The 23,108-nt window shown below is 43.3% G+C and overlaps 1 protein-coding gene across 1 annotated transcript in view; it reads right to left on the bottom strand.

Moving 5' to 3' along the window:
* The window catches only part of LOC112235671 (vesicular, overexpressed in cancer, prosurvival protein 1), a 73,911-nt gene that overhangs the window by 7,636 nt on the left and 43,167 nt on the right, over nucleotides 1-23,108 (bottom strand). The window contains exons 3-5 of the mRNA XM_042298728.1: nucleotides 18,044-18,121; nucleotides 12,368-12,501; nucleotides 9,960-10,143 (exon numbers count right to left, since the gene is read on the bottom strand). Of these exons, the coding sequence (XP_042154662.1) occupies nucleotides 9,960-10,143; nucleotides 12,368-12,501; nucleotides 18,044-18,121 (396 nt within the window). The remainder of the gene's footprint in view (nucleotides 1-9,959; nucleotides 10,144-12,367; nucleotides 12,502-18,043; nucleotides 18,122-23,108) is intronic.

Below are 23,108 nucleotides of genomic sequence, written 5' to 3'. Positions count from 1 at the left end.
CAGCTGAGACTGCGTTTTCCACCCCCATCAACAAAACACCAAATGATGGAATTTGTCCTGGAAGAAATGGGGTCACATCCCTCCAGTAGAGATCCAGACACTTAGAATCTATGACAAGGTGCATTGAAGCTGTTCTGACTAGTGGTGGGCCAACAACCTATTAATTAAGACACTATAAGTTGGTGTTTCCTTTATTTTGGCAGTTACCTGTAAATGTGGGCTATGACTGTATATGGATGGACATATCCATCGATCACGTGACACCATTCATTCCTATGTGAATAGCGCAATACCGTATTGAAGCCAAATTAAGTCTGATAAATTGGCGTCTCATGGAGATGTAACATGCGCAGTTAAAGTTAGTCCAGGAAATGACGTAGGGTAGCTCAGTGCTGCCCCCCTCTCATTGAGGAACTTAATTAGAAGGCTGACCAGGGTACTGCAGGCTGCCATTAGCGACTAAATTACCCTTAACAACTTCTGTGTACGATTTTTAAAGAATCAGTTCAAGGATCATAATACATCTGGTGTGTTAGAAGCAACTATCCGTTCCATGATTGTCTCCGATTTAAAAAAAAAAATGTTAACGAATATTGCAATCTATAATGAGGGATCCTGTTTTCTGCAAACCATGCCTGCAGTGCCACGGTCAGCCTTGAACTTCCATGGCTTCAATGAGAGGGGGCAGTCGTTCTCCCCTGATATGTGGTTATACTGTTGTTGTTTTTGCTTGTATTGTCAACCTGTTTTTTTTTGTTGCTCCATCCAGGTATGGCCGGGGCTATCCCACTACCTGTCAGAACTGGCCCAGCCAGAGTCTTCCTGCTTCCCAGCATTTGAACTTTGACCTTTGTTGCTCCATCCAGGTATGGCCGGGGCTATCCCTCACTACCTGTCAGAACTGGCCCAGCCAGAGTCTTCCTGCTTCCCAGCATTTGAACTTTGACCTTTGTGGTGGGCCAACATCCAGTAAGACACTATAAGTTGGTGTCCCTTTATTTTGAACAGTTACCTGTTGTATGACTGTATCCAGGATGGACTACCTGTCAGAACTGGCCCAGCCAGAGTCTTCCTGCTTCCCAGCATTTGAACTTTGACCTTTGTTGCTCCATCCAGGTATGGCCGGGCTATCCCACTACCTGTCAGAACTGGCCCAGCCAGAGTCTTCCTGCTTCCCAGCATTTGAACTTTGACCTTTGTTGCTCCATCCAGGTATGGCCACTACCTGTCAGAACTGGCCCAGCCAGGCTTTAAAGAATCTTCAAGGCTCCAATCCATCTGGTGTGTTAGAAGCATCCGTTCCATGATTTCCTGATTTGAAAAAAAAATTTGACCTTTGTTGCAGAATCCCACTACCTGTCAGAACTGCCCAGCCAGAGTCTTCCTGCTTCCCAGCATTTGAACTTTGACCTTTGTTGCTTCATCCAGGTATGGCCAGCTTCCTGCTCCCATTTGGTATCCCAACTGTTGAACTGGCCCAGCCAGAGTCTTGTTCCCAGCATTTGAACTTTGACCTTTGTTGCTCCATCCAGGTATGGCCGGGGCTATCCCACTACCTGTCAGAACTGGCCCAGCCAGAGTCTTCCTGCTTCCCAGCATTTGAACTTTGACCTTTGTTGCTCCATCCAGGTATGGCCGGGGCTATCCCACTACCTGTCAGAACTGGCCCAGCCAGAGTCTTCCTGCTTCCCAGCATTTGAACTTTGACCTTTGTTGCTCCATCCAGGTATGGCCGGGGCTATCCCACTACCTGTCAGAACTGGCCCAGCCAGAGTCTTCCTGCTTCCCAGCATTTGAACTTTGACCTTTGTTGCTCCATCCAGGTATGGCCGGGGCTATCCCACTACCTGTCAGAACTGGCCCAGCCAGAGTCTTCCTGCTTCCCAGCATTTGAACTTTGACCTTTGTTGCTCCATCCAGGTATGGCCGGGGCTATCCCACTACCTGTCAGAACTGGCCCAGCCAGAGTCTTCCTGCTTCCCAGCATTTGAACTTTGACCTTTGTTGCTCCATCCAGGTATGGCCGGGGCTATCCCACTACCTGTCAGAACTGGCCCAGCCAGAGTCTTCCTGCTTCCCAGCATTTGAACTTTGACCTTTGTTGCTCCATCCAGGTATGGCCGGGGCTATCACACTACCTGTCAGAACTGGCCCAGCCAGAGTCTTCCTGCTTCCCAGCATTTGAACTTTGACCTGGGCCTCTGGAGGCATAGACTGTGACCTCATCCTCCTCCCATTCTGAACATTTTGGAGCATTGTGAGAGATGAGCAGGGTTCTTAGATGAGGGGGTAGGGGTGGGCATTCTGGACCTTGCGGTCTGGAGATTGGGTCAGACATGGAACCTTCAGACCAGAACCTCCAAACTGCAGCCTGAGGAGAGATGTTTCACGTGAAGACGGTCATAGAAAAATGTGCTGAAGACTGTTAACTACCACGTTGACCTTGCTGTTCTGTAGACACATGGACAGAGAGGAAACAGCCCATTAACTCTGTAAATGCTGTGTTTACAGTATGCGTTCTTGCCTGGAGCCTCTGATACAATGTTAGGTTTCGTTGTGAAAGGAAAGACGATGCATTTTTGTTAATTTGTGGGGTCTTTTCCGCTGCATGCCTATCTAGATTCTCCACCCCTCCTTTCTTTCAATGTGATTCCTAATCCTTGTCCCCCACACAATGTTTTAGTGTGACGCTGGGGTTTCCCCCTCTTCCCTAGAGAGTCTGTCATTGTTGTCTTTGCATGGGGACGTCAGCCTTGGAATGTGCCCGCGTGCGTCTGTCAGGTCAATGTCTAAATGGTGAAGCGACGTGGTTGTTCTCTTTTGTATGCCACTGTGTTTTTCTCCCGTTTGGTTAATGTGCTGAAGAGAATACTCTGTGTGTTAAATACCACGTTGACCTTCTCCAGTGGATATCGTTTCCCTCAGGCGAACAGTTACATTATGAATGTTGTACAATGAACTAACGTTCTGTTATAACTTGGTGTCCATGGCGGTATTGCACTGGAGGACTCCGTGTGTGATACATTTAACTGGTTAACTAAATAATCAAATGTCATTATGTAATTCCCAAAAGTACACTCGTGGCCAAAAGTTTTGAGAATTTTCATAGTCTTCTGCCTCAGTTTGTATGATGGCAATTTGCATATACTCCAGAATGTTATGAAGAGTGATCTTTGCCATGCTAATGAACTGAATCCCCCCAAAAACATTCCCACTGCATTTCAGCCATGCCACAAAAGGACCATCTGACATGTCAGTGATTCTCTCGTTTAACACAGGTGTGAGTCTGGACAAGGCTGAAGATCACTCTGTCATGCTGATTGAATTCAAATAACAGACTGGAAGCTTCAAAAGGAGTGTGGTGCTTGGAATTATTGTTCTTCCTCTGTCAACCATGGTTACCCTTTGTGGAAACACGTGCCGTCATCATTGCTTTGCACAAAAAGGTCTTCACAGGCAAGGATATTGCTGCCAGTAAGATTGCACCTAAATCAACCATTTATCGGATTATCAAGAACTTCAAGGAGAGCGGTTCAGTTGTTGTGAAGAAGACTTCAGGGTGCCCAAGAAAGTCCAGCAAGCGCCAGGACCGTCTCCTAAAGTTGATTCAGCTGCAAGATCGGGGCACCACCAGTACAGAGCATGCTCAGGAATGGCAGCAGGCAGGTGTGAGTGCATCTGCACGCACAGTGAGGCAAAGAATTTTGGAGGATGTCCTGGTGTCAAGAAGGGCAGCAAAGAAGCCACCTCTCTCCAGGAAAAGCATCGGGGACAGACTGATATTCTGCAAAAGGTACAGGGATTGGACTGGGGTAAAGTCATTTTCTCTGATGTATCCACATTCCGATTGTTTGGGGCATCCGGAAAAAAAGCTTGTCCGGAGAAGACAAGCTGGGCGCTACCATCAATCCTGTGTCATGTCAACAGTAAAGCATCCTGAGACCATTCATGTGTGGGGTTGCTTCTCAGTCAAGGGAGTGAGAAGCAAGGAACAGTTTGGTGATGAACAATGCTTTTTCCAGCATGATGTAGCACCTTGCCATAAGGCAAAAGTGATAACTAAGTTGCTCGGGGATCAAAACATCGATGTTTTGGGTCCATGGCCAGGAAACTCCCCAGACCTTAATCCCATTGAGAACTTGTGGTCAATCCTCAAGAGGCGGGTGGACAAACAAAAACCCACAAATTCTGACAAACTCCAAGCATTGATTATGCAAGAATGGGCTACCATCAGTCAGGATGTGGCCCAGAAGTTAATTGACAGCATGCCAGGGCAGATTGCAGAGGTCTTGGAAAAGAAGGGTCAACACTGCAAATATTGACTCTTTGCATCAACTTCATGTATTTGTCAATAAAAGCCTTTGACACTTATGAAATACTTGTAATTATACTTCAGTATTCCATAGTAACATCATTTATTTTAAATGTAACCTTTAACTAGGCAAGTCGGTTAAGAACAAATTCTTATTTACAATGATGGCCTACCCCGGCCAAACCCAGACGACGCTGGGCCAATTGTGCGTCGCCCTATTGGACTGCAATATACGGTTCAGCCCACCCTGGTCAGGGCATTTTGTATTATTCTGTACGTAAATCTGAGACACTCCATTTAGTATGATTATATGTAACATTTCATATGTTATTCATTTGTTGTCCATCACCCATTTCGTATGATATACACTGCTCAAAAAAATAAAGGGAACACTAAAATAACACATCCTAGATCTGAATGAATTAAATATTCTTATTAAATACTTTTTTCTTTACATAGTTGAATGTGCTGACAACAAAATCACACAAATTATCAATGGAAATCAAATTGATCAACCCATGGAGGTCTGGATTTGGAGTCACACTCAAAATTAAAGTGGAAAACCACACTGCAGGCTGATCCAACTTTGATGTAATGTCCTTAAAACAAGTCAAAATGAGGCTCAGTAGTGTGTGTGGCCTCCACGTGCCTGTATGACCTCCCTACAATGCCTGGGCATGCTCCTGAGGAGGTGGCGGATGGTCTCCTGAGGGATCTCCTCCCAGACCTGGACTAAAGCATCCGCCAACTCCTGGACAGTCTGTGGTGCAATGTGGCGTTGGTGGATGGAGCGAGACATGATGTCCCAGTTGTGCTCAATTGGATTCAGGTCTGGGGAACGGGCGGGCCAGTCCATAGCATCAATGCCTTCCTCTTGCAGGAACTGCTGACACTCCAGCTACATGAGGTCTAGCATTGTCTTGCATAAGGAGGAACCCAGGGCCAACAGCACCAGCATATGGTCTCACAAGGGGTCTGAGGATCTCATCTCGGTACCTAATGGCAGTCAGGCTACCTCTGGCGAGCACATGGAGGGCTGTGCGGCCCCCCAAAGAAATGCCACCCCACACCATGACTGACCCACCGCCAAACCGGTCATGCTGGAGGATGTTGCAGGCAGCAGAACGTTCTCCACGGTGTCTCCAGACTGTGTCACGTCTGTCACATGTGCTCAGTGTGAACCTGCTTTCATCTGTGAAGAGCACAGGGTGCCAGTGGCGAATTCTCCAATCTTGGTGTTCTCTGGCAAATGCCAAACGTCCTGCACAGTGTTGGGCTGTAAGCACAACCCCCACCTGTGGATGTCGGGCCCTCATACCACCCTCATGGAGTCTGTTTCTGACCATTTGAGCAGACACATGCATATTTGTGGCCTGCTGGAGGTCATTTTGCAGGGCTCTGGCAGTGCTCCTCCTGCTCCTCCTTGCCCAAAGGAAGAGGTAGCAGTCCTGCTGCTGGGTTGTTGCCCTCCTACGGCCTCCTCCACGTCTCCTGATGTACTGGCCTGTCTCCTGGTAGCGCCTCCATGCTCTGGACACTACGCTGACAGACACAGCAACCCTTCTTGCCACAGCTCGCATTGATGTGCCATCTTGGATGAGCTCCACTACCTGAGCCACTTGTGTGGGTTGTAGACTCTGTCTCATGCTACCACTAGAGTGAAAGCACCGCCAGCATTCAAAAGTGACCAAAACATCAGCCAGGAAGCATAGGAACTGAGAAGTGGTCTGGTCACCACCTGCAGAACCACTCCTTTATTGGGGGTGTCTTGCTAATTCCCTATAATTTCCACCTGTTGTCTATTCCATTTGCACAACAGCATGTGAAATGTATTGTCAATCAGTGTTGCTTCCTAAGTGGACAGTTTGATTTCACAGAAGTGTGAATGACTTGGAGTTACATTGTGTTGTTTAAGTGTTCCCTTTATTTTTTTGAGCAGTGTATTACCATTAGTATTGTTACAAATTTGCTAAAAGGAACAATATGTTACTAACTCTAGCTAGGTGGTTAATGTTAGCTTTAAGTTTAGGAGTTAGGTTAAAGGGTTACGGTTAGGGGAAGGGGAAGTACTGTAGTTGCAAAGTAGCTAAGAATACTGAACAAACGTGTTGGTCCCATGTTTCATAAACTGAAATAAAATCCCAGAAATGTTCCATACACACAAAAAGCTTATTTTTCCTTTTTCCTTTCCTTTTTTACATGTCAGACAGGCTGAGAGAAGTGTCCATGGGAACCAGGGCTATTGCTCAATGCGAGCCATTTCGGTCTACCGTGTCCACAGATCAATTTATAAGCGAAATTGTCAGTCAGAACCGGTACCAGAACCACGCAGGTCCACACAACTAAAAAAGGTTAATGAGGAGAAATGTGGCTTCTATCAAATGCAATGCAAATGTAATGATGTTTAGGGAGTCAATCTTTGTTAGAATAGGAATGAATGAAAATACTAAACAGTTTTCCATCCTGAGAATATTTAAAACAAATGTGACCCAGTAAATAAAATGTAATCTCAAAGCAGGACTGAAGTGAGATGGCAGTCACGGACAACTTCAAAGTGAATAAATCAACACCAACTTTGATCAGAAGGAAACTTTATTATCCACATCTCATGGATGGATAATTACTTTTTTTTTGTAGTAACATAAAATGGCAAAATCCAACCGACCGCTACAACAGTAAAATAAAATCCTCCACGATTTAAACCTCTGTTGCATAGTTAAAATGATCAAATAAATAAAGTCAGATTAGCCAAATGTTTCCACAACATCCAATACTAAACACTTATCCTACTGTTGATTACCCTTCTTGGTTCTGCTCTAATAGTGTCCATGTACACAGTTTGCCAGCTATCTACAAATAGACTTGAAATGTCCACGAGGATGTTGCTCTATGACAGTAAATGGTTGGTTAGTTGGATCTGGTCAACAGATCGTATGGTCTCATATCCTGCAAAGACAATAGTCACCTCTCTTAGGACATTTTCACATGATCGTGTTCCTTGAGGGTCGGGTTCCTGTTTCACACCAGATGTCAACATCCTGGTACTTTTCCCTCAAATTGTGGGTCCATACCAGGGTCTAGGAACTACTCAACCAATTGTCAGTCACAGAGTCTTTACTGTACACATGTAGAATGGTTGTCTTGTGAAATGTGTTATATAAGTTAAATCATTTTTAACCAAATTTACTGAGTTGTACCTATGCAGGACCAGTGGACCAATAACATTCTGCTTGTTTGAACAACTAGGCTACTGAAAGTAGTAAGATAGGGCAGCTCTGCTTCTAGCTCCTAAGCAACTTTGACAAGCATTTCGCTACACCCGCAATAACATCTGCTAAATATGTGTCTGTGACCCATAAAATATGATTTGAAGAGTTCCGTTAGCGTTTGTGACTACCACTACATTTTCTAGAGATTTATTGCAGCACAGAAATTGAGAATCTGTCAGTTCTACCAGAGTATGTCATTAGTCAAAGCTTCCCATACAGTGTCTTCAGAAAAGTATTCCCACCCCTGGACTTTTTCAAAATTGTGTGTTACAGGCTGCATTTAAAATTGCTTAAATTGAGATTTGTCCCTGGTCTACACACAATAATCCCATTATGTCAAAGTGGAATTTAGGTTAAGAATTTATTTTACAAATTCATTAAAAATGAAAAATGTCATGTCTTCAGTCAATAAGTATTCAACCCCTTTGTTATGGCAAGCCTAAATAAGTTCAGGAGTCAAAATGTGCTTAAGTCACACAAATTGCATGGACACTCTGCAGTACGTGTATGACGTCATTTTTTAAATCATCTCTGTACGCCACACAATATTATCTGTATAAGGTCCTTTAGTCAAGCAGTGAATTTCAACCACAAAGACATTGAATATCCCTTTCAGCATGGTCAAGTTATTAATTAGGCTTTGGATGGTGTATCAATACACCCAGTCACTACAAAGATACAGGCGTCCTTCCTAACTCAGTTGCCGGAGAGGAAGGAAACCTCTCAGGGATTTCACCATGGTGACCGTAAAACAGTTCCAGAGTGTAATGGCTGCGATAGGAGAAAACTGAATATGGATCAATAACATTGTAGTAACTCCATAATACTAACCTAAAGGACAGAGTAAAAAGAAGGAAGCCTGTACAGAATAAAAAATATTCCAAAACATGCATCCTGTTTGCAACAAGGCACTAAAATAATACTGCCAAAAAATGTGGCAAAGCAATAAACATTTTGTCCTGAATACAAAGTTTTATGTTTGGGGCAAATCCAATCCAATGTATTACTGAGTACCACTCTCCATATTGTCAAGCCTAGTGGTGGCTGTAGGATATTTCCCACACTTTGACATTCAAGTATTTTGTGTAGATCGTTGAAAAACACTAACATTTTAATCCCACTTTGTAACAACTACATGTGGAAAAAGACAAGGGATGTGAATACTTCGAAGGTACAGTAAACAAAGACCTTGAGCTCCTCAGTGAAACGTGATCCAGTTGCAACCTGCATGCATGCGTGTCCGGAACAAACGCATTGATTTGAGTTAATCCTCATTCTGGTCGAGCTCCCTACTATACAAACTGAAGTCCACATCTCTGAAAAACCATTACTGAACCTCTGTGGTGATAGTTCAAAAAAAAAAAAATCTGGCCTTGAGTGGAACTGAATTCTTAGAGAATATGGCGTTGGCAGGGTTGCGATAGCTTTTACCCTAGACATGCTGTTACTGAATGAAATTGTCACAATGGACAACCACATGACTTGGTCTCAATTTGGAGTCCGGCTGGTTGAGTGGATTTCTTGCCAGTTTGTGGCAGTTTGTTGTCCCGATCCAGAGGGATGAATCGCCACAGTCCGCACAGTAGGAATACATAGTGTGAATAAACATAAAAAAAAAAAAAAATCTGCCTCTCCAAATTACCGCTCTCTCCAACGCACATAATAGGTCTGATAAATCCAGGTCCGTTTCTTCTCCTTCACAGCGATCAGACTTCCTGCCCGGAGTGTTTATAGTCACAGGATTCAGGACGAGACAAGCAGCCCAATTGTGGACGCATCCTAACAGTCTTTACCCCTTTCAGCTATTTAAAACACCTTGTGTAGTAACTTCTCCAAGGTGGCTTTCAACTCCAATTTGCTGTCACTCGTGTACAGTTTTAGACAGTGTCTGTTCTTATGCCCTGGTCCTAGGTCAGCTTACTCTACCATAATGCTAACATGAATCTGTTCATCTAGAAGCAATATGTGCTGATCTTGGGTCAGCATTCTCCATTGAAATTCCTCAGTTGTGTCATTTACAGGAGTCCGAGTGCCTCACTACAGATCAGTCACAGACCATGCTCATCAAGATGGCACTGTCAGCAGAAAAAGACTGGTATATATATAATTATGCTTTTGTGTAAATTAGAAAGAATGAATGATTTTTAAAATATAAACCATGGAGACATATTGAGCCGGTCTGCATCCAGGTCCTCAGGAAGGACAGTTTGTTCCTCTAGGTGGTTCTCAGTTTCTTGTCCCTGTGACCTGGGTGAGCACTTGGGCTGACAGTATAACAGTGGACAGACACTGTGGCTGTCCCCTCATGTCCTTGTCCGTTCTGCTGGTGATGTCACAACAAAGGAGGAGGAACGGAGGGAAACGCCGCTGAGACTTACTTCTTCTCTGGTGTCCGGAAAATCTGTTCATAAGGCGGGGGTGGGTGGTTACAGTACGAGGGCGGTGGAGGGTAGTCGTTCATCATATGGGCGGGGCCGGGCTGGATGGGGTAGACGGGGGTGAGGGGGGAAGTCATGACGCCGCCGGGGTCGCCATAGCCTACCATGCCAGGCTGCTGGGATACTGCATGGGGGAGGACAGAGAAATTGTCATTGTTAATCAGAGTACAAATTCAGGTCTGTGTGAGTAATGTGATTTGTGGATTCAAATAAAGTATTTAAAAAACGTTCCTCTTTCCGCCCTCTTCTCAACAGCTCAAAGCCCCCCATTAAGTGTTCTGACACAGGATGCAACATGAAATATTCATGACAAACATCCCACATACTGGTCCCACAACTACCAACATGCTTAGCTGTCAACGCTGTGCTGACAATGTTATTTCAACAACAACAACAACAAATCAATGTGACGACGTTGAATCAACATGGAAAACGGATTGGATTTAATAAAAAGTCACATTTTGTTGATTTCATGTTGAATTATTGACAACTCAACAAAATGTCAATCAAAACAAGACCTTGAACTGTGCCAGTTTCAAAGTCTCAGCTGCCTTGGAAACCAAAACCCATACACTCTTTTAGCCCTAATGCAGTGGTGGGAGAAAGCCCTAATGCAGTGGTGGGGAAAAGCCCTAATGCAGTGGTGGGGAAAAGCCCTAATGCAGTGGTGGGAGAAAGCCCTAATGCAGTGGTGGGAAAAGCCCTAATGCAGTGGTGGGGAAAAGCCCTAATGCAGTGGTGGGGAAAAAGCCCTAATGCAGTGGTGGGAAAAGCCCTAATGCAGTGATGGGAAAAAGCCTAATGCAGTGATGGGAAAAAGCCCTAATGCAGTGATGGGAAAAAGCCCTAATGCAGTGGTGGGAAAAAGCCCTAATGCAGTGGGGAAAAAAGCCCTGGTGATGGGAAAAAGCCCTAATGCAGTGGTGGGAAAAAGCCCTAATGCAGTGGTGGGAGAAAGCCCTAATGCAGTGGTGGGAAAAAGCCCTAATGCAGTGGTGGGGAAAAATCCCTAATGCAGTGGTGGGAAAAAGCCCTAATGCAGTGGTGGGGAAAAAAGCCCTAATGCAGTGGTGGGGAAAAGCCCTAATGCAGTGGTGGGAAAAAGCCCTAATGCAGTGGTGGGAGAAAGCCCTAATGCAGTGGTGGGAGAAAGCCCTAATGCAGTGGTGGGAGAAAGCCCTAATGCAGTGATGGGGAAAAAGCCCTAATGCAGTGGTGGGGAAAAAGCCCTAATGCAGTGGTGGGGAAAAAGCCCTAATGCAGTGATGGGAAAAAGCCTAATGCAGTGATGGGAAAAGCCCTAATGCAGTGATGGGAAAAAGCCCTAATGCAGTGGTGGGGAAAAGCCCTAATGCAGTGGTGGGGAAAAAGCCCTAATGCAGTGGTGGGAGAAAGCCCTAAAAGTGGTGGGGAAAAAGCCCTAATGCAGTGATGGGAAAAGCCCTAATGCAGTGATGGGGAAAAAGCCCAATGCAGTGGTGGGGAAAAGTCACTAATGCAGTGGTGGGGAAAAAGTGCAAATTGTCATATTTGAGTAAAAGTAAAAAAGGTATCTTCAAACAAAATGACTCAAGTAAAAGTCACCCAGTACAAATATACTTGAGTAAAAGTATTTCGTTTTTAAAATATACTTAAGTATCAAAAGTATTCATCGTTTCAAATTCCTTATATTAAGCAAACCAGACGGCACCATTTTCTTGTTTTTTAAATTTACGGATATTCCCAGGGGCACACCAACATGATTTATAAATTAAGCATGTGTGTTTAGTGAGTCTGCCAAATCAGAGGCGGTTGAGATGAGCTCTTGATAAGGGTGTAAATTAAACAATTTTCCTGTCCTGCTAAGCATTCGAAATGCAACAAATACCCTTTGGAGTAAAAAGTACTTCATTTTCTTTAGGAATGTAGTGAAGTAAAAGTGATCAAAAATAGTAAAGTACAGATACCCCTTAAAAAACTACTTCGGTAGTACTTTATTTGAAGTATTTTCACACCACCGCCTAAATATATGATTTGGACTAAGAGTGGCTGCCTGGCTCTGCGTGTGAATATCATCAGCAGCCATTTTAATTATCTCACTGCACCTGGAATGAACATTGATTTAAACACCCCCCCCCCCCCGCCCCGCTGGGTATCTTATCTCCTGCAGCACTATGCAGGCCAGTAAAGCTGTCACTGCTGATAACACAGTGATAACACAGTGGGGTAAATTGGCACTTTGAATCAAAATAACCTGTGATTTGGTATCCTTCAGCAATGTCTATATCACTAACGTTTATCACAATGGGTTAAAAGAATTGAGAATCCACTTCCTGGAACGCTGGTCTATGCCGTATACTCCCACTGACCTGGCGTGGACACAGGCTGCCTGGTGAAGGAGACGTTGAAGGCATGCTCGTCGCTGAGGGGCGAGGGGTGCATGCACCTGCGGAAGAAGAAGCCTGCTCCGCAGCAGAATAGCACCCCCATCATCAGCATCAACCTGGAGAAAGAGGGAGAGAAAGAGAGCAATCAAAGTGGGACATGCATTGAAGTATAAAGTTAAACTGGCAGCCATTTTGCACTGTTTTGCTATGGCTTTGGTCAATGTAGTAAGACGGGAATATTTTATTAATGTAGTAGTAGTATTTCCAACCTCAAGAAAGCTATGACCTTTGGCTTTCACGTGGAATTGTTTATTTATGTCTGAGAAAAAATATATTTTTCAACCCATATGATCTAGTACACAATAAAAGTATAATAATACAAAAATTTAAAAAGCTTTTTCATACTTTACAGGGCATTCGGAAAGCATTCAGACCCCTTGACTTTTTCCACATTTTGTTAAGTTACAGCCTTATTCTAAAATGTATTCAAATAGTCCCCCCCCCCCGACATCAATCTACACACAAAACCCCATAATGACAGAACAAAAGCAGCATTTTTCAAGTAAAAAACAATTACAAACTTCAAATATCATATTTACATAAGTATTCAGACCCTTTACACAGTACTTGGTTGATTACAGCCTTGAGTCTTATTGGGTATAACACTACAAGCTTGGCACACCTGTATTTGGGGAGTTTCTCCCATTCTTCTCTACAGATCCTCTCAAGCTCTGTCAGGTTGGATGGGGAGCGTTGCTGCACAGCTATTTTCAGGTCTCTCTGGAGCTGTTAGATTGGGTTCAAATCCGGGCTCTGGCTGGGCCACTCAAGGACATTCAGAGACTTACTACGAAGCCACTCCTGCGTTGTCTTGGCTGTGTGCTTAGGGTTGTTGTCCTGTTGGAAGATGAACCTTCGCCCCCAGTCTGTGGTCCTGAGCAGGTTTTCATCAAGGATATCTGTACTTTGTTCTGTTAATCTTTCCCTCAATCATGACTAGACTCTCACTCCACCATGCTTCACAGATGGCGTCAAGCACTCCTCCAGCATCTTTTAATTTTTTCTGCTTCTCACGAATGTTTGTCTGTCCATAACACTTTCCCAATCTTCCTCTGTCCAGTGTCTGTTATCTTGCCCATCTTAATCTTTTCTTTTTATTGGCCAGTCTGAGATATGGCTTTTTCTTTGCAACTCTGCCTAGAAGGCCAACATCCAAAGTCGCCTCTTCACTGTTGACAATGAGACTGGTGTTTTGCGGGTACTATTTAATGAAGCTGCCAGTTGAGGACTTGTGAGGCATCTGTTTCTCAAAATAGACACTCATTTTTTTATTTTACCTTTATTTAACTAGGCAAGTCAGTTAAGTCAGTTAAGAACAAATTCTTATTTTCAATGACGGCCTAGGAACAGTGGGTTAACTGCTTTGTTCAGGGGCAGAACGACCTATTTCTACCTTGTCGGCTTGGGGATTTGATCTTGCAACCATTCGGTTACTAGTCCAACGCTCTAACCACTAGGCTACGCTGCCGCCCTGATGTACTTGTCCTCTTGCTCAGTTGTGCACCGTGGCCCTCCCACTCCTCTTTCTATTCTGGTGAGAGACCGTTTGCGCTGTTCTGTGAAGGGAGTAGTACACAGCAGTTCTCGCATGGAATAGCCTTCATTTCTCAGAACAAGAATAGACTGATGCGTTTCAGAAGAAAGTTCTTTGTTTCCGGCCATTTTGAGCCTGTAATCGAGCCCACAAATGCTGAAGCTCCAGATACTCAACTAGTCTAAAGAAGGTCAGGTTTATTGCTTATTTAATCAGAACAGTTTTCAGCTGTGCTAACATAATTGCAAAAGGGTTTTCTAATGATCAATTAGCCTTTTAAAATTATCAACTTGGATTAGCTAACACAACGTGTCATTGGAACACAGGAGTGATGGTTGCTGATAATGGGCCTCTGTACGCCTATGTAGATATTCCATAAAAAAAAAAAGAAATCAGCCGTTCCCAGCTGCAATAGTCATTTACAACATTAACAATGTCTACACTGTATTTCTGATCAATTTGAATGAAAAAAAAAAAAAGCTTTTCATTTCTAACTGTCCTCAAACTGTCCTCAAACTGACCTCAAACTGTCCTCAAACTGTCCTCAAACTGTCCTCAAACTGTCCTCAAACTGACCTCAAACTGTCCTCAAACTGTCCTCAAACTGTCCTCAAACTGTCCTCAAACTGACCTCAAACTGACCTCAAACTGACCTCAAACTGACCTCAAACTGTCCTCAAACTGTCAAATCAAATTTATTTGTCACATACACATGGTTAGCAGATGTTAATACGAGTGTAGTGAAATTCTTGTGCTTCTAGTTCCGACAATGCAGTAATAACCAACAAGTAATCTAACTAACAATTCCAAAACTACTGTCTTATACACAGTGTAAGGGGATAAAGAATATGTACATAAGGATATATGAATGAGTGATGGTACAGAGCAGCATAGGCAAGATACAGTAGATGGTATCGAGTACAGTATATACATATGAGATGAGTATGTAAACAAAGTGGCATAGTTAAAGTGGCTAGTGATACATGTAATTACATAAGGATGCAGTAGATGATATAGAGTACAGTATATACGTATACATATGAGATGAATAATGTAGGGTATGTAAACATTATATTAGGTAGCATTGTTTAAAGTGGCTAGTGATATATTTTACATCATTTCCCATCAATTCCCATTATTAAAGTGGCTGAAGTTGAGTCAGTGTGATGATCTTTATGGCCTTCCTGTAACATCGGGTGGTGTAGGTGTCCTGGAGGGCAGGTAGTTTGCCCCCGGTGATGCGTTGTGCAGACCTCACTACCCTCTGGAGAGCCTTACGGTTGTGGGCGGAGCAGTTGCCGTACCAGGCGGTGATACAGCACGCCAGGATGCTCTCGATTGTGCATCTGTAGAAGTTTGTGAGTGCTTTTGGTGACAAGCCAAATTTCTGCTGTTTCCTGAAGTCCAGTATATATCTGACTAAAACGATCCGTTCCACGGACTGCACTGGACTAGTGATGCAGGTATTTTGTTAAATTATATAGTTTCCAGGAAAAAACATTAAAACTTCCCAAATCAAAATGTCATGAGAACACATATTGACTGATACCACACAGCCAGTCCTAATCATGTTGACTGATACCACACAGCCAGTCCTAATCATGTTGACTGATACCACACAGCCAGTCCTAATCATATTGACTGATACCACACAGCCAGTCCTAATCATGTTGACTGATACCACACAGCCAGTCCTAATCATGTTGACTGAGCCAGTCCTAATCATGTTGACTGATACCACACAGCCAGTCCTAATCATATTGACTGATACCACACAGCCAGTCCTAATCATGTTGACTGATACCACACAGCCAGTCCTAATCATGTTCTGACTGACCACACAGCCAGTCCTAATCATGTTGACTGATACCACACAGCCAGTCCTAATCATGTTGACTGATACCACACAGCCAGTCCTAATCATGTTGACTGATACCACACAGCCAGTCCTAATCATGACTGACCACACAGCCAGTCCTAATCATGTTGACTGATACCACACAGCCAGTCCTAATCATGTTGACTGATACCACACAGCCAGTCCTAATCATGTTGACTGATACCACACAGCCAGTCCTAATCATGTTGACTGATACCACACAGCCAGTCCTAATCATGTTGACTGATACCACACAGCCAGTCCTAATCATGTTGACTGATACCACACAGCCAGTCCTAATCATGTTGACTGATACCACACAGCCAGTCCTAATCATGTTGACTGATACCACACAGCCAGTCAATCATGTTGACTGATACCATCCTAATCATGTTGACTGATACCAGCAGTCCTAATCATGCTGATACCACACAGCCAGTCCTAATCATGTTGACTGATACCACACAGCCAGTCCTAATCATGTTGACTGATACCACACAGCCAGTCCTAATCATGTTCTGACTGATAATCATGTTGACTGACACAGCCAGTCCTAATCATGTTGACTGATACCACACAGCCAGTCCTAATCATGTTGACTGATACCACACAGCCAGTCCTAATCATGTTGACTGATACCACACAGCCAGTCCTAATCATGTTGACTGATACCACACAGCCAGTCCTAATCATGTTGACTGATACCACACAGCCAGTCCTAATCATGTTGACTGATACCACACAGCCAGTCCTAATCATGTTGACTGATACCACACAGCCAGTCCTAATCATGTTGACTGATACCACACAGCCAGTCCTAATCATGTTGACTGATACCACACAGCCAGTCCTAATCATGTTGACTGATACCACACAGTTGACTGAGTCCTAATCATGTTGACTGATACCAGCACAGTCCTAATCATGTTGACTGATACCACACAGCCAGTCCTAATCATGTTGACTGATACCACACAGCCAGTCCTAATCATGTTGACTGATACCACACAGCCAGTCCTAATCATGTTGACTGATACCACACAGCCAGTCCTAATCATGTTGACTGATACCACACAGCCAGTCCTAATCATGTTGACTGATACCACACAGCCAGTCCTAATCATGTTCACTGATACCACACAGCCAGTCCTAATCATATTGACTGAAACTACACAGCCAGTCCTAATCATGTTGACTGATACCACACAGCCAGTCCTAATCATGTTGACTGATACCACACAGCCAGTCCTAATCATGTTGACTGATACCACACAGCCAGTCCTAATCATATACAGGAGAAAGCTATGATCCCTTATTGATGTTACTTGTTAAATCCATTTCAAATCAGTGGAGATGAAGAATTGTTAAACCAAGAGACAATTGAGACATGGATTGTGTATGTGTGCCATTAAAGAGGGTGTATGGGCAAGACAAAATATTGCAGTATCTTTGTACGGGGTACGGTAGTAGGTGCCAGACGCACCGGTTTGTGTGTGTCTACCACACTGATGGGTTTTTCACACTCAGGTTCCCTGTGTGTATCAGGAATGGTCCAAAGGACATCCAGCCAACTTGACACAACTGTGGGAAGCATTGGAGTCAACATGGGCCAGCATCCCTGTAGAATATGACACCTTGTAGAGTCCCGTGTCTCGACAAATTGAGGCTGTTCTGAGGTCAAAAGGGAGTACAACTCAATATTAGGAAGGTGTTCCTAATGTTTTGTACACAGTGTATATTGGGATGATGTGCTTTGATGTCTTGATGTTGGGTTGTATTTTTCCCCCAGCAACTTGCAGGTGCAAATACTGTCTTCTCCTGTGGAAACGTTGCAGTCGGTCTTGTATGAATCGACAGTAAGTAAAGCGGCACCAAACGTTGCCCCATTTTCAGCTGAGCTCGTACCACCGGGAGAGCAGTCATGGCGTGTGCCTTATTTGTATCAATGATTTGTTTACCACCAGAATGAGGAACGGTTGCCAGTCAGAGAGGTGACTCGTGAATGACCTGGGCATGGCATTTATTTTCCCAATAACAGCATTGGAACATTGCAATGAGAAAGCCTTACAATTCAACTAATGTCATGCATGCTTTTTGATTGGACCAAACAAATAACACTGAAAAAAATCTCTCCAAAAAAAACTCTTGTCCAGTCCATTTATAGTCAGAGTTAAGATGGACTCACCAGAAGTACCATAGCCGCTGGATGGAGAGGGCTCGGACACAGCATCGGGTCCCACAGCAGTCCTCGTACGAGCGGCATCTGAAATGAGAACGCAATCTTGGTAAAAAAAAAAACACTTTGTCTAGTCACATCTAGAAACAGAGTGGAGTGAGTTATATACACTGAATGTACCAAACATGAAGAACACCTGCTCTTTCCATGACAGACTGACCAGGTGAATCCAGGTGAAAGATATGATTCCTTATTGATGTCACCTGTTAAATCCAATTCAAAATCAGTGTAGATGACGGGGAGGAGACGGGTTAAAGACAGATTTGTAAGCTTTGAGACATGCATTGTGTATGTGTACTATTCAAAGGGTGAATGGGCAAGACAAAAGATTTAAGTACCTTTGTATGCGGGGTAAGGTAGTAGGTGCCAGGCGCACCGGTTTGAGTGTGTCAAGAATTGCAATGCTGCTGGGTTTTTCACGCTCAACAGTTTCCCACGTGTATCAAGAATGGTCCACCACCCAAAGCACATCCAGTCAACTTGACAAAACTGTGGAAAGCATTAGAGTCAACATGGGCCAGCATTCCTGTGGAACGCTTTCAGTACCTTGTAGAGTCCCATGGGTTTCCCGGACAGAGTTTAAATTCTACTTAAATGAATCCAGAATAAAAAATTGCTTAACTTAATTATTTAGATGAATTAGTTCTAGACTAGGGAGTCCCAGACTAAGGTATGTAAGGACTAACCAGTTAATCTTTGTGAAGCCTAACTAGATAACAATGTGCACTTAGTGCAGACCTGAGGATGCTTCAGAAACCAGGGATGGGAAACTAATACACAGCATTGTGTGGAATTGGAGGAAATCACCGAAACCAAAAATAAAACGTTAAAAAATGTCAGTGGCTTTGAAAAATAAAAACTCCTAAAAGAGAATTGTGCCGAAGCATCCAATTATCAAAACATTTTGATAAATAATAATAAAATTAAAATAAAATAATAAAGTACTTTATGGGGACTGAATGTTTAAGTCTGCCAGGCTTGGACAGACCAGATACAATTTCAATTAGAACGGAGGTGTGAAGTGTGGAGGCCTTTGGGCCCAACAAGTGGCAAGAGTCTTTGAAGTCCCCTCTTGCAGTTCAAAGACCATCCATTGGTATTTCCTACAAGAAATCTGCCTCCAGAAATAAAAGCTTCTCCCAAGTGGGTGTTGGGTTTTTCACACTCAGGTTCCCTGTGTGTATTAGGAATGGTCCAAAGCCAACTTGACACAACTGTGGGAAGCATTGGAGTCAACATGGGCCAGCATCCCTGTAGAATGCGACACCTTGTAGAGTCCCGGGTCTCGACAAATTGAGGCTGTTCTAAGGTCAAAAGTGACACCTTCTCCTGCTGCTTGGATTCCACCTGGCGATCTGTTCAATTCAATTCAATTCAAGGGCTTTATTGGCATGGGAAACATGTTTTAACATTGCCAAAGCAAGTGAGGTAGATAATATATAAAGTGAATATATAAAGTGAAATAAACAATAAAAATTAACAGTAAACATTACACATACAGAAGTTTCAAAACAATAAAGACATTACAAATGTCATATTATATATATATATATATATATATATATATATATATATATATATATATATATATACAGTGTTTTAACAATGTACAAATGGTTAAAGGACACAAGTTAAAATAAATAAGCATACATATGGCTTGTATTTACAATGGTGTGTGTTCTTCACTGGTTGCCCTTTTCTCGTGGCAACAGGTCACAAATCGTGCTGCTGTGATGGCACACTGTGGAATTTCACCCAGTAGATATGGGAGTTTATCAAAATTGGATTTGTTTTTGAATTCTTTGTGGATCTGTGTAATCTGGGAAATATGTCTCTCTAATATGGTCATACATTGGGCAGGAGGTTAGGAAGTGCAGCTCAGTTTCCACCTCATTTTGTGGGCAGTGAGCACATAGCCTGTCTTCTCTTGAGAGCCATGTCTGCCTACGGCGGCCTTTCTCAATAGCAAGGCTATGCTCACTGAGTCTGTACATAGTCAAAGCTTTCCTTAATTTTGGGTCAGTCACAGTGGTCAGGTATTCTGCCGCTGTGTACTCTCTGTGTAGGGCCAAATAGCATTCTAGTTTGCTCTGTTTTTTTGTTAATTCTTTCCAATGTGTCAAGTAATTATCTTTTTGTTGTCTCATGATTTGGTTGGGTCTAATTGTGCTGCTGCCCTGGGGCTCTGTGGGGTGTGTTTGTGTTTGTGAACAGAGCCCCAGGACCAGCTTGCTTAGGGGACTCTTCTCCAGGTCGATCTCTGTAGGTGATGGCTTTGTTATGGAAGGTTTGGGAATCGCTTCCTTTTAGGTGGTTATAGAATTTAACGGCTCTTTTCTGGATTTTGATAATGAGTGGGTATCGGCCTAATTCTGCTCTGCATGCATTATTTGGTGTTCTACGTTGTACACTGAGGATATTTTTGCAGAATTCTGCGTGCAGAGTCTCAATTTGGTGTTTGTCCCATTTTGTGAAGTCTTGGTTGGTGAGCGGACCCCAGACCTCACAACCATAAAGGGCAATGGGCTCTATGACTGATTCATGTATTTTTAGCCAAATCTTAAATGGTATGTTGACATTTATGTTCCCTTTGATGGCATAGAATGCCCTTCTTGCCTTGTCTCTCAGATCGGTCACAACTTTGTGGAAGTTACCTGTGGCGCTGATGTTTAGGCCAAGGTATGTATAGTTTTTTGTGTGCTCTAGGGCAACAGTGTCTAGATGGAATTTGTATTTGTGGTCCTGGTGACTGGACCTTTTTTGGAACACCATTATTTTGGTCTTACTGAGATTTACTGTCAGGGCCCCCCTGTTCACCGTCTGCCCTAGCCCATCTCCCAGTCTGGTACCCCCCCACACACACACACACGCACTGTTGGGGCAAGTGACTCTGAACTTACAATGGCCCCAGGACATTATGTATATTTTTTTTCCCCTTGTGCATTTTGCTATTTGCCTCATGACAACTATGACAACTGCTTGCTTTGTTGACTATGCTTTGTTGACTAACCTCAGGAGGCTGAAGAAATTCGGCTTGTCACCAAAAGCACTCACAATCTTCTACAGATGCACAATCGAGAGCATCCTGTCGGGTACGGCAACTGCTCCGCCCACAACCGTAAGGCTCTCCAGAGGGTAGTGAGGTCTGCACAACGCATCACCGGGAGCAAACTACCTGCCCTCCAGGACACCTACACCACCCGATGTCACAGGAAGGGCATAAAGATCATCAAGGACAACAACCACCCGAGCCACTGCCTGTTCACCCTGCTATCATCCAGAAGGCGAGCTCAGTACAGGTGGATCAAAGCAGGGACCGAGAGACTGCAAAACAGCTTCTATCTCAAGGCCATCAGACTGTTAAACAGCCACCACTAACATTGAGTGGCTGCTGCCAACATACTGACTCAACTCCAGCCACTTTAATAATGGAAATTGATGGAAATGTATGTAAAAATGTATCACTAGCCACTTTAAACAATGCCAATTAATATAATGTTTACATAGCCTACATTACTCATCTCATATGTATATATACATACTTATTTTCCACCATAATTTGCAAATAAATTCATAAAAAGTCCTACAATGTGATTTTCTGGATTTTTTTTCTCATTTTGTCTGTCATAGTTGAAGTGCACCTATGATGAAAATTACAGGCCTCTCTCATCTTTTTAAGTGGGAGAACTTGCACAATTGGTGGCTGACTAAATACTTTTTTGCCCCACTGTATATACTGTACCATCACTCATTCATATATCTTTATGTACATATTCTTTATCCCTTTACACTTGTGTGTATACGGTAGTAGTTGTGGAATTGTTAGGTTAGATTACTCGTTGGTTATTACAGCATTGTCGGAACTAGAAGCACAAGCATTTCGCTACACTTGCATTAACTTCTGCTAACCATGTGTATGTGACAAATAAAAATTTATTTGATTTGAACGTACTTTGGTGTGAAAAGTGAAAATCAATCCCAGAACAACAGTTAAGGACCTTGTGGAGATGCTGGAGGAAAAAGGTACAAAAGTATCTATATCCACAGTAAAACGAGTCCGATATCAATATTACTTGAAAGGCCACTGAGCAAGGAAGGAGCAACTGCTCCAAAACCGCCATAAAAAAGCCAGACTACGGTTTGCAACTGCACATGGGGACAAAGGTCGTACTTTTTGGAGAAATGTCCTCTGGTCTGATAAAACAAAAATAGAACTGTTTGGCCATAATGACCATGTTTTGAGGAAAATGTTTTGAGGAAAAAGAGGGAGGCTTGCAAGCTGAAGAACACCATCCCAACCGTGAAGCACGGGGGTGGCAGGATCATGTTGTGGGTTGTGCCTTGCCTCAGGAGGGGCTGGTGCACTTCACAAAATAGATGGCATCATGAGGTAGGACAATTATGCGGATATATAGAAGCAACATCTCCATACATTAGTCAGGAAGTTAAAGCTTGGTCACAAATGGGTCTTCCAAATGGACAATGACCCCAAGCATACTTCCAAAGATGTGGCAAAATGGCTTAAGGACAACAAAGTCAAGGTATTGGAGTGGCCATCACAAAGCCCAGACCTCAATCCTATAGAAAATGTGTGGGCAGAACTGAAAAAGCGTGTGCGAGCAGGGAGGCCTAAAAACCTGACTCAGTTACACCAGCTCTGTCAGGAGGAATGGGCCAAAATTCACCCAACTTGTGGAAGGCTACCCAAAACGATTGACCCAAGTTAAACAATTTAAAGACAATGCTACCAAATACTAATTGAGTTTATGTAAAAGTCTGACCCACTGGGAATGTGATGAAAGAAAGAAATCATTCTCTCTACTATTATTCTGACATTTCACATTCTTAAAATAAAGTGGTGATCCTAACTGACCTAAGACGATTAATTTTTACTAGGATTAAATGTCAGGAATTGTGAAAAACTAGATTAAATGTATTTGGCTATGGTGTATATAAGCTTCCATCTTCAACTGTTCAGTATATGCAGATGATACAGTCATACCCTGCTGGCCCC

This window comes from Oncorhynchus tshawytscha, linkage group LG16 (genome assembly GCF_018296145.1).
Source record: "Oncorhynchus tshawytscha isolate Ot180627B linkage group LG16, Otsh_v2.0, whole genome shotgun sequence".
Taxonomy (NCBI): domain Eukaryota; kingdom Metazoa; phylum Chordata; class Actinopteri; order Salmoniformes; family Salmonidae; genus Oncorhynchus; species Oncorhynchus tshawytscha.
Note: the sequence above shows the minus strand (reverse complement) of the source record. Positions and strands in the feature narration are given on the sequence as shown.